We start from the raw sequence: 12,672 nt of genomic DNA, 5'->3' as shown, positions 1-12,672 counted from the left end.
AAACTTAATTCGAAAGCACGTTTATGGTCATACAATTTGCACTAAAATGTGTTGTACCCATAAGATGTTTATTTTCACCATTAGGTTTTTCTCCAAAATAGTTTTTTTACTAACACGTTATGCTAAATCAACACCATTTATGGCATACATCATTTTCAGACCAACCTGAACAACCCATAATCAATAGAATTTTGACTACTCCTTGAATTGGCCAACAAATCTGACTTTGAAAAACCGATCCGAACAATAAGACTGTATCACAGCAACAACTTTACCCCGTGGCACAAAACTAGACATGTTCAGGACCACAACTTGACTGCTTGTCACCTACAAGCCTAAAGATACAATGCTAACATGCTAAAGTTGCCTACCTACCTAATGTTACTACTCTTAACATTTTGTTCAACAAATTTGTCTCCTCATCATTTTGCCACTGGTTGTGGTCAAAACATACACATCATAAGTAAAATTACATATCTCTCTTAAATCCTTTTTGCCCAAATTTATGGCTTTTCTTTCCTGTGATTGCTGAGAGTGTAGGGAGTCTCTAAATGAGCAGCTAATCGAGTTCCTCACTTGTAACATAGGTGCATCTGGAAAATGTCAGAATGCTCTTGTATGTGATTATACCATGTGCATTTCTCATTGCTTTCAAAATGTTTTTGTGATCTTATGGTTGAGTACAGCCTACAGCTTCAATAAGAATGTGCTGGAGACTTCTCCACAGGGTGGTGATGCTCTGTAAGTAGACTCACTTCATGACTTTCATTCTTTCTTTGAGTTACAATCTGGAGTTAGAAAGAAAAATCAACATAGCCCCGTGCATACAGAGTAAGTTATAAAGCCACAGGGGCGCAGTAACAACAGCACTATTCAAACAACTTTCCATCAAGCAAATGAAGCAGAAAATATCTGCCAGACTCTAGTGGCTTTAACTGAACAGTTTATTTGTGTTTTCAAAATCAATTTTATATTCAAGACACAGGCTTTAGGTCACTGTACAAACCGCACATACATGCATTTGGTCCGAAAACAAAGATAAAAAATAAATCTGTTATTGAAAAAGATATTATTAGCTTAATTTAAATGGTCGGAATTCATTGGTATGCATTACAAGGTGATTTAGCAGTCACTTCGCAGGGTAAAATCTCAAATAAACACTGATTGTATGAAGCCACCAAGCATAACGATGCTAGTTCCTGTTCTTCCAGTAGCGGAGTATATTGGGACTGAGATCTGCAGCATGCAACTAAAATGTCAGATAAGTTGGCAGATGGTTTTACCAAATTTAGGCTTATTATATATTAAATATTTTAATTGGGTATTAAAACCCATTAAAAAAACAATACCAATGTAAGCAGATGATGTTAATGATGTTATTTTTTATTTCCCATTGACAGCAACACATTAAGTCTAAATCTGGTCGATCCATCTGCCAACTCAACTATATTTACAGTTTAAAAAATTACATTTGCAGGAGTTCCCTGGCAAGGAATACTTACAATCTTACAATCAATATTAACCAGATGTTTCAGTCATAAGTAATCCTGACAAAACTAAGTCTAAAGTTTAAAGTGTTTTGTTTATGTATGTATGTATGTATGTATGTATGTATGTATGTATGTATGTATGTATGTATGTATGTATGTACAAGGTGGTTTTTAAAGTTTTAATACTAGCGTGCCACAGATCTGGTCAATTTTGCTGAATGTCCTCCCTCAGACTCCTTAAAACCTAGCAGTAGAACTCGCTATTGTTGGTCTGGCACTTGGGGAAAAATTCTTGATGAATAGTGCTATAAATGTCTGAAAAAAATGATGAGCATGAACTTGGCTCCTGCCTCGCTTTTTTTTTTGGTCGTGGAGATGATGGGCTCTTCCACTGACAAGACTGTTGCTTCATCTCAGGGTCATACCCGTACACCCAAGTCTCATCACCGTAATGATCCTCAACATGAAGGAGAGGTCATCCACGGCACGTTGACAGAGTTCTTGGCAGACTCTGATGCTGTGTTTTTTCTGACTGTTTTTTATGGCGGCAATGTTTTGGTATGTTCTCCGAGGATTATCAATTTGCAGAATGGTTTTGACATTTTTGGGGGTTAAGCTCGTAGAAGGTCTTCCTGATCTCTTGTCCTCTTCCAATGAGGTTCTTCAGCTCATGAGGCAATGCTGGCACTCAAAACACCTCAAAACGACTCATTGCAGCATCGCTAACTTGCTGAATCATGTCATATTTGCCGAGTTCCACGTAAAATTTTTCATGTAGATGTAGTAATGCACGTTGTCAGAATAGCACCAGTTGCATATCTACTGATGTACACAGGGTGATGTCTTTTAGCACACCGACTTAGAAAGGTTGGTGCTCCCTGTGACTGTGTGTGCAGCCTTGTGCTGCCATTTGATGACGTGATACAAAACTAGTCTCAAAACCACCTCATGTGTAGCTGGGCCATGGAATAGTGCAGGTATGTACTTTGGGTAGAGCAAGATTTATAGAGCTGAGGTAACACACCTGAATCTAGTTATCAACCATATTTATGTGATTTTCCTCTTTCTTTAATAAGCATGAAAGAAAGAGCTGATATCTTGTGTAATATCTGAGTTTTTCGGCAAAAGAGAAGATTGACCTTGGGAATTGTCATGTCTTCCAATCACTCTTAAACTAGCAGCATCTGTAGTGACAGGATATTGGCAGCGAGCCCAAGAGCAGACTGTGATAAATGGATTGACAGTTGCCTTTGTTCAGAGGCTTCTTGACTCCTGCTCTATTGTAGTGATTTATTCTGATCACCCACTTTTAACCAAGAAAAAAAAAAGCGAAAGAAAACTTACCCTTATCTTGAAAGTTGTACTTGTCAACTTGAAGTAGTCTTCTCAAAAAAGAGTTCTAATAAACGCACCAGGAGTAAACATAGTAGTAAATATTTTAATCATAAATGATGGTGAACACAGAGTTCTGCCTTTTTTTTTTTTTTTTTGAGTTTATCAAGGTCAAAAATGATATTTCAGCCTGCAAATGACCATTAATGTGGTAGTTGTTAGTCTCCATCCCAAATGGTTTATGCATAGATTGTTAAATCTTTAGTCTCTACCTATGTATAGTTGTTAAGTCTCAATCCCAAACAGCAAGAGATTATGATTGAACAGATGCTTTTGGAGAATTTTTTTGTTGATATAATGTGGTGGGTCCAGTGCTTGGAGCCTGAATCTCTTGCTGGCATGATCAAGTTAGAATCACATGGCCCAGAGAACAAGAGCACCACTATCCCTGCCAATGCCAGCGTTACAGAAGAATTAGCTATTACCAGTGGAAGGCAATGAACCACATAACAATGAGGAGTCCCAACAAACCACAGAACATGCTTGGTTTATCGTGTGTCCAATGATTTCTTTTAACAATCTCTTCTGGAGAATTTTCTCCAGATCCAGGAATGACAGAGAGGAGGTCACTGTTACTCTAGTGATGGTCGTAGAAGACAAATTGTGACTGAAGTGTCAAAAAATAGAAAATCCTTCTTGAGTCACCTTGAAAGACCATATCTCTGAGATGCAAAGTTTGTGGATATATCCCTCCACCTGCAAGGATCAATCAGACAAGGCACCACACTGGGCATTTCTAGTTTTTTCATGTCCTATGTATTTTACTATAGTAAAAAAGTTTCCATTTTTTTTGTGTTTCTATGTTTCCTGCTTCTAGATGTTTAATGATTTGTTGACTTCCTTATTCCTTATGAACAATCTCCACCATCAGTAGGTGTACTGACATCACTGATGTTCTGGGACTGCTGTTGTGACAATCTCAGATGTGTGGCTGAGAATTTTGCTTTGGGATTTGTAAATCATTTTCAATTTTCAATCAAATTGATTTGTTAGATACACAATATCCATTATGCACGTTCTGTCCATATTAGTGAGTGTAGGGCTTGAGTTTGTTGAACTAATATAACATAGTTTGCAATTACAGTAAACTTCCTTTCTTTCGGCTTCTCCCGTTAGGGGTCGCCACAGCGGACCATCCACAAAATCCACAAATGATTTGGCACATGTTTTTACGCTGGATGCCCTTTCTAACCCAACCCTCCCCATTTAACCCGGCTTGGGACCGGCACTAAGGCTTGTGCAACCCTAATGGCTGGGGTTGGTTCCTTGACCGGGGATCGAACCCGGGCCTCAGCGGTGAGAGCACCGTATCCTAACCACTAGACCACCAGGGGACCTCTATAGTTTGCAATTACAGTACATTGTTTAAATAAATACAGTTTGGCAACCTGTGCTGATTCCAGTTCATTTGCATGTCTTGATTAGTGTTTTGTAGCGATGGTAAGATTAAAAGTTAACGTTAACATTTTAACAATGTGATTCTTCGATTTAAAAAGGTGTGCATCAGGTACACGTTTGCATTTGTATCCCGATGCATAATTTATTTTACATATTTCTATGGGTAAAAAACAATTTATTTATATGTAGGGATAGTAGTGCAAAACAAGTTTATAAAGTATGTACTACAACATTAAATAAGCTATACTTTTGTTATTTAGAAAGTGACCAAGGATTTGTGACTAATATTTTCTCAAGTGCGTTCTCTCAGTGCCACTGCTGCAACATGAATAAAACGTATCACAACACTACTGAGACCGAGTCACATAGAATACAGATTAACATGGCAGAGGTAGAGCTGCATCTTCCTGAAGACGGTCTGAGATGTCTGGTTATATTTGATCAACAGATCACAGAGGTCTGTTTGTGAAAGAGCCATGAGCTAAAAGTTAGAAGGCAAATCACATCAGTCTCATTTATGGAAATGCAAATTCATAGTATTTTGACAGCCTGTTTCTCATTTTACATAGTTTTGGCTAGTTCATACCTGTTTGCGTGGTCACCTGACATTTCCCAATCACATTTGCACTCTTAGATCTCTGGTGTGTCTGCCAATTTAGATTTAATAAAACCAAAAAAAACCTGCACTTGAACATTTTGTTGCTCACATTTATTTTCTCCATGACAGGATAGTTCACCATAACAGGCTTCTGCTGGTTCTTCCAAACCTTTCAATGCTAAAGGCCATGTAGTTGCTGAACAGCAACAGCAAATCAAAATAAAGTATAGGATCCATAGAAGTGGCAAGATTTCTATTATGCTCTCTGTACTTGTCTTTCTAAAGATTAAGTCTGAGAGACAAAGAAGCCCAATTCATCTCATTGCTTCTACAAAGGCACTTGAATAGGCCATTGTTGTCTGGATCGGTGAGGATGACGTTGTCCTGTCATCTGACTGGTGTGTCAAGGTGTTTGTGACAGCATCCTAAGAACCTAACATAAATCATAAATAGAAAGAAATGCTAAATCTATATCTGGATATCAACTACTGTGAAAACGTTGCTACCTCAGGGTAATGCTACCTCAGCCGAAGTCATCCTGTAGTACTGTGTGCCTCCAACTTTGTGGTAACAGTTTGGGGATGAGTCACATCTGACTGAAAAGGTGTCCCATTGCTTATATAATGCACATTTTCTACCATCAGTGTAACAAAATTCATGTACACATGAATCAAATCAAACATAATGAGTTAGCTACAACAGGCTATAGCTTTAGACAAGATCTTTTTAAAATCGCATTTAATCGTTATTTCCAACATTATTCAACAAAGATCTATAAATAAAATTAAAACCATGACAAAACCATTATTAACCTTCTGAAAAGTGGAGTATATGCATTAAAACATGTTAAAATCGATGTCAGTTTTTAAGTTAAAATCATGATCCGTTTACTATACAGTATACTGTATGTAAGAAACAGGAAACAGGAACGTATGTAAGAATTCAGGTGAGAAGGTTATCAGCAGCAGCTCCACCACACACTGAGCAGGGTGATGAACAGGCTGAAGACGGCCGTGTCCCTGGTCCCGCTGTTACATAAGCTAGAGGTACAGCAGCGATATTGAAATCCAGACACCGCTGGAAACATCTGAGACAGCCGGGAGTTGTCGCAGTCTGTGTACCTGATGCACTGCCGGATCGTTTTCCCTCCTGTTACAAAAACAGTATGTAATTAGCAAAACTAGTTTGAGAGCCCTGGGTTCTTTATTCAGTGTATGATTCCTATTAAGCGATGGCAAATTAACTTATATACTAACGTTAACCAAAAGTATTGGAACAGCAAGGCTGATTTTGTTTTTGCTTTACAGTAAAGAGATTAGTGTTTAAGATCAATATGAGAGATCAGATTGCCTATAGATCAGAATTCCAGTATTCATTTTCCGACATTTACATCTAGATCTGTTTACCAACATAGACCATGTCACCTCCTGGTTAAACACATCCAATCAAAAATATTGGAACATAAGAACTGATAGGTGTTGCCCAGGTGTGTTCTGCTAGATTGACAATCAATACAATACAGTCAACAGATTTCAAAATCTCTTCTCTCAGTCTGAACATTTGGTTTGTCTGTAAAGACTGCATTTATTTTAACAGGGGAAAACAACATGCCATTCAGAGAGCTTTTACAGGAGAGCAATAAACCATTTTTAAATCAAAACATGGGAGAAAGTCTTTTTTTGCCATTGTACAAGCACCAATACTGTTCAACAATTTAGAACGTCCTGAAAAATAAAACCTGGAAGGCAAACATGAAGAGCTATGAAGGAAACCCCCCAAAAATAGTCAGTGGCATTGTCAACATGGCAAAGGTTAAAGTATCACAATGAACAGTTTAAAGAACACATTGCGCAGCAGGTCAATGACCCAAAGCACACTGCCAAAACACAACTAAGGACTTCATTAGGGTTACAAATCAGGGTTTATCATGGTTTTTGGCTGGCCAAGATGGTCATAAGATTTTAACTCAATTAAGCATCATTTCACTTCCTGAAGGGGAGATTTAAGAGATAAGCTACACAAATCAAATTATAACTAAAATTAGCTGTGGTACAAGCCTAGAAAAGCAACATAAAAGACGAATGCAACAGATCAATGATATCAGTGAGCTTGATGCAGTTATTAAAAGTGAGGGATATGGAATCAAATAGATCAAGTTTTACTTGCTTTAAGACTATTCAATATTTATTCAGTACTGTTACTTGTCTAAAAATTGTGTTGTCTGCCACCAAATTTGTTGTACACATAAATATGTAAATATCAGAAAATGACAGCTGAGATTCTGATTGGTTAAACTTAAACCCAATTATTTTCAGTTTATAATCAAAAGCAAAAAGCCTTGCGGTTCCAATAGTTTTGGAAGGGAGCTGTACATTTACCAGGATACTGTTAAAAAGTTGAGATGAAACAAAATAAGTGTAAGTGTAAGTGACTGTTAAAGGGAAATAAAGATAAACTTATCATACCCGTATACCGAAATTAGGAATCTATTCAAATATTTAAGGTTTCACAGATGTTCCTTTTTTCCTTTTTGTTTTTTTGTTCTTATTTGTTCACAAATTAAAAAAAGTTAATATACAGTAAGTACATTCAAAAACAGATTAAAAAATGGAAGTCAAAATAATCGAAGTTACGTTTCTTAGAATATAAAAGTTTGGCATTCTTCAGGATATTGTAATCCCGTAAAGGTTTTTTTTTCTCTGTCATATTCCACCCTCTCTTTATCTAGTGTTCAGACTTCTAGTCACTTGTAGCAGATGGGTTTACAGTTAACATAATTCCACATTCAAAAAATAATAAGCTCTTAAACCATTCATTATTCTTACATTGAAACTTGTGTGATGTGCCTAGCGAGGTGCTAATTTATTGCATGGTGTTTTTCTGACTTCCAATTAGATGTTAATGGCTGCTAGCACAGTTGCAATGGAATATGCAATAAAACTTCATTTCCTGAGACGACTGCATTTTTGTTACAAAGGATAAACCAACTTTTTTATTGGAGAGAAACAAGCCAATTTGAAACCAATACACGAGAAAATCTTTCATAGCCATTGTATAAGCACTGGGCATAGGCAATAAAAATTGGAATATCCTGACAAATAAAGCTTAATGGCAAACATTATGAGAGTTATCAAGAAAACCCCCCAAAAAACCATGGTCATGTTCGCCAACAGATTTCACATGACAGGGGTTAAAGCATTACAATCCACAGATTAAAGAAGACTTTAAAAGTCCATACCACAAGATGCAAACCACTCAAAAGCAGCAATAATCAGAAGGCCAGATTAGAAATTGAAAACAGAAATAAATAAATGGGCCACATTAATTCTGGAACCAAGATGTACCTCAAGTAAAATGACCGAATGGCCAAAGTGTGGAGGAAGAAAGGATCTGCTCAGGATCCAAAACATATGGGATACTAAAGTTCCAAAAGCAGTGATTCAAAACATGCATTTTGGTCAAGCAGCTATGTTTACATTGAAACACGTGTGATATGCCTAGCAAGGCGCTAATTTTTTGCATGGCTATCTGCCATGCTAGCACAGTTACAGTGGGATTTAAAATTTCTTATTACTCACTATTTCCAGAGACGTTCAATGTCATATTAGGGAGACATTCCTCAGGTACTCCAGATCCCAATATAGCAGGGGTGTCAAACTCAGGCCAGCAGGCCAAATCTGTGATGCCTGGTTTCTGGATTCATCCAATCAGAGTAAATCAGATTGTAGCGAACTGAGCTTGAATGAATTTTGTCTTTATGCACTTTTCCTACTCCAAGGCATGGACTGTTGAAATATAGTTGAAAGATTGCTTTTTTTTAATTGAAGGAAATTATAATTTTTTTTTGGTTTGGTTGTTGGCCTGTGAAAAAAGATTTACATTATAAAGGAATTTTAAACTAAAGTTTGTTTCTATATAAAAAGGTTCTTCTGAGCAAGCTGGGATATGTGAAGAACGAATTTCACTGTGCTGTAATGTATATGTCACAAAGGCTATTCTAGAGTATATTCTATTCTAGAGTGGCACAAGAAGTCATGTATCATGTATAAACCAAGCTACTCCTCTTCATGTAAGGAATATTCTTTAGGATTATTTAACACATAAGTATGTTACTAACTTAATACGATGTTCAAATGTTACAGCAGTTAAGGTCAAAGCATGGGTCAAGACTTGAAATTACAGAACATTCAGTAAATTGGCCAAAGATTTTTGTATTGTGTCTCAGGACGTTAGCAAGTGTGTACGTTGTAAGTAACTATTAATGCTTTTAAGCCACACCTTTTTCATGCAGATACAAACACGAGTCTTCATAAGTGCACTCCTGGACATTTTCACACCACCCTCCGTAGTAATCAGAGCATTTATAGCAGCGCAGAGGCGCACTTAATGAGGAGTAGTCCATTCTGTAATGCTTATTGCCTGTTTTCAAGACAAAACACACACACAGGGGTCATGCACAACACAGCAGGAAATCAGCAATCAACCCGAAGTGTCAGTAAACTTACAGACGCTGATGGTCAACAAAGAGATTACCACAAAAAGTCCAAATGTGTAATTCATCTTGCTTTAATGCTGACAGGAAACAGAACAAAACATACATGCAACAATTAAGCACTAATGCAACATTAAAACATTAAAAAAACATTAAAAAAACATTAAATAATTGTTTTAGATATTGATATGCTACTTACCAGTGTTTACAGTGCTTGCTGATGTTTTTAGGCGAGAGGAATAAATGTCCACAGCACACACAACCCATTCAGGACAAAGATTTCTCATGCCATCTCTCCTCTGCTCTCGCCCAGTCTCACCCCTGCTGCCCTGCATGAATGATGTCATTGATTGCAGTTATGGACACACTGGGTTGGCCCAGGCCACACCATTCATGGCAAATAATAGCTTACTGATGGCTTGATGAACTTTCTACAAATAATAACAATAATAATAATAATGGTAAATTCTTGATAGTTACAAAACCGTGCAAACGTTAAGGTCATATTTTTGTCACAGATGCTTATGCTGTTTGAATCACTGAGTCAGTACAAAAAGTTATACATAAAAAAAGATTTGTAGGCCACTATTACATAACAGACTGCTTTTCAGGCCACTGCTGAGTTTTTTTCTATAGTGAGGCCAAAAGAAATGAGTGTAACATTCAAAGTCTAAATAAAACATGTGGAAGCTTCTCCAAAACGCTCCAAAAAAGGAACCAACTCATTTCCTGCACAAATTGTAGAAATGGTGATCAGGAATGTCTTTGTTTCTTAGTCATGTTTACATCGCACATGACTCTCCGTCTCATCCACATTTGCCTCATACTTCTTTCTAGCTCGTTGTTAGCTTCGTAGGCTAACCTACGTCTGTGGTGCGAGAAAGCCAGGAGATACACCAGTGGAAGGTTGAAAAAGCCGCGCAATGACAAGAAATAGGTTGAGGGGCCGAAAACGTATCGATCATGTCACCAAATAGATTAAAACTAAAGGAATGAGTCTGGTTTAAAAATGTGAGAAGTAGAAAGTACAGATATCTGTGTAAAAAATGTAATGAGTGAAAGTAAAATGTCTACATCGTCTACATTTTCACGCTGTGGATTATCTTTACTTTGCTCTAACGTACTTTAAATGTTTCTTTGAAATATTTTTATTAAAACATTTTTTTTTACATAAGCAAAGTTAGTTGAGCTACAGTTAAATAGCTCCTGATCATATTTTTTCCACAAACCTAAAATCGTGGTTTAAAATCTGACCCAGGTGTCTTTATTATCACAGCACAACGACTGTATTAAAAGTAACCAAAAATTTTATGTTGTTTAAAAATAAGATATTCTTCTTCTTTTCGCTTCTTCCAATAGGGGTCGCCACAGCGGATTATCCATGGTGAAAAATAAATATAAATCTAAAATAAAGTTTTTCTCTGAATGTTTAAAGGCTCTGGCATGGAGAAGCTGGTGTTGGATCTATGATGATTTTATGCGTTGCTCAGTAGCTCCAGGTGCCATAACCTCAACTGACTGTATAAGACTGTAGAAAGAACATTACTCATTATCTAACATTCCAGTGCTCATGTTAGTTCTCACTCTCCAGTGTTCTGTATTGTTTTTAAGATTTATAATCACACTCTTTATATCACCCAAATGAGGATGGGTTTCCCTTTTGAGTCTGGTTCCTCTCAAGTTTTCTTCCTCAGAACATCTAAGGGAGTTTTTCCTTGTACAGTTGCTCATCAGGAATAAACACACATCGCTAACATTCGATCTTAAATTATGTAAAGCTGCTTTGAGACAATGTCCGTTGTGAAAAACACTATAGATAAATAAACTTGACAAACTTTTTTTTTCACATTTGTTTTTTTTGAGAAACTTACATATGTAGAGAGGAAAAAAAACATCTGGGTTGTAGAACATCTGGGAAGTGTGTGTCTGTTTTTTTGTTTTTTTTTGTAAAAAAATTTAGAATATTTATATTAAAAATATAATTTAAATATAATATTATTTTTTTTTCAAAAGCAAAGTTATGATGCATCTTATCTGTAATAAGGCTTGTGTGGCATCTATAGTGAGGAACATGTGCCATATACACTGTCATGTGTTTGTACATTTTAATTTTATATATATACAGTACAGACCAAAAGTTTGGACACACCTTCTCATTCAAAGAGTTTTCTTTATTTTCATGACTATGAAAATTGTAGATTCACACTGAAGGCATCAAGGGCTATTTGACCAAGAAGGAAAGTGATGGGGTGCTGCGCCAGATGACCTGGCCTCCACAGTCACCCAACCTGAACCCAATCGAGATGGTTTAGAGGTGAGCTGGACCGCAGAGTGAAGGCAAAAGGGCCAACAAGTGCCATGCATCTCTCAGGGAACTCCTTCAAGACTGTTGGAAGACCATTTCAGGTGACTACCTCTTGAAGCTCATCAAGAGAATGCCAAGAGTGTGCAAAGCAGTAATCAAAGCAAAAGGTGGCTACTTTGAAGAACCTAGAATATGATATTTTTCAGTTGTTTTACACTTTTTTGTTATGTATATAATTCCATATATAATTTCCACATGTGTTAATTCATAGTTTTGATGCCTTCAGTGTGAATCTACAATTTTCATAGTCATGAAAATAAAGAAAACTCTTTGAATGAGAAGGTGTGTCCAAACTTTTGGTCTGTACTGTATATACACACACATACTGCAGATGATAGATAGATAGATAGATGATAGATAGATAGATAGATAGATAGATAGATAGATAGATAGATAGATAGATAGATAGATAGATAGATAGATAGATAGAAATATGATATGTTTTTGACAAATAAGATATGTTTTTAAAAAAAATATAATTTATCCAGGTCCTACCATGGTTTCCTTTCAGCATATTTCTCTCCAGTGAAACAAGACACAGGCAGATTATTTCCCTCCGGCACAGGTCTTAGTGTGGGCACTACACAATGGACGTTACAGCTTCTTCGAGCTGACACTTGAATACAGAAGAAAACTGGGCATGTTTCAAAACAATGTGTTATATAAGTGAACGACAGTGACTGGTCATAGGGAATAAAAAAAAGCATTGAGTTATGTTGTGCTACAGCTGGGAAGATAATAAGTGCACTGTGTCAGACTTTCCATAGACTTTTTACCACAGACATTCAAATGTTCTATTCTCCCCTCAACTCACTTGTTTTTGTACATTATAACTATTGTAGATCGACATACTGCTGTTATTCTGACTGTTTAACTGAGAACACTGTTTTATTTTACTATACAATTTGTTTCCTCGTGTATTAAGTTCATTGTGTTT

The 12,672-nt window shown here is 36.6% G+C and overlaps 1 protein-coding gene across 1 annotated transcript; it reads right to left on the bottom strand.

Moving 5' to 3' along the window:
• Positions 1-5,599: 5,599 nt before the first annotated feature.
• LOC124391995 (CD59 molecule (CD59 blood group)) lies at positions 5,600-12,359 on the bottom strand. The gene is made up of 5 exons (XM_046858687.1): positions 12,231-12,359; positions 9,570-9,699; positions 9,384-9,450; positions 9,157-9,297; positions 5,600-6,027 (listed from the first exon to the last, which is right to left on the bottom strand). Exons 3-5 carry the CDS (start codon positions 9,436-9,438, stop codon positions 5,837-5,839), a joined length of 387 nt encoding a protein of 128 aa, XP_046714643.1. The 5' UTR covers positions 9,439-9,450; positions 9,570-9,699; positions 12,231-12,359; the 3' UTR covers positions 5,600-5,836.
• Positions 12,360-12,672: the final 313 nt, after the last annotated feature.

This window comes from Silurus meridionalis, chromosome 10 (assembly GCF_014805685.1).
Source record: "Silurus meridionalis isolate SWU-2019-XX chromosome 10, ASM1480568v1, whole genome shotgun sequence".
NCBI lineage: Eukaryota > Metazoa > Chordata > Actinopteri > Siluriformes > Siluridae > Silurus > Silurus meridionalis.
This window is presented reverse-complemented; position numbering and strand designations above follow the sequence as displayed.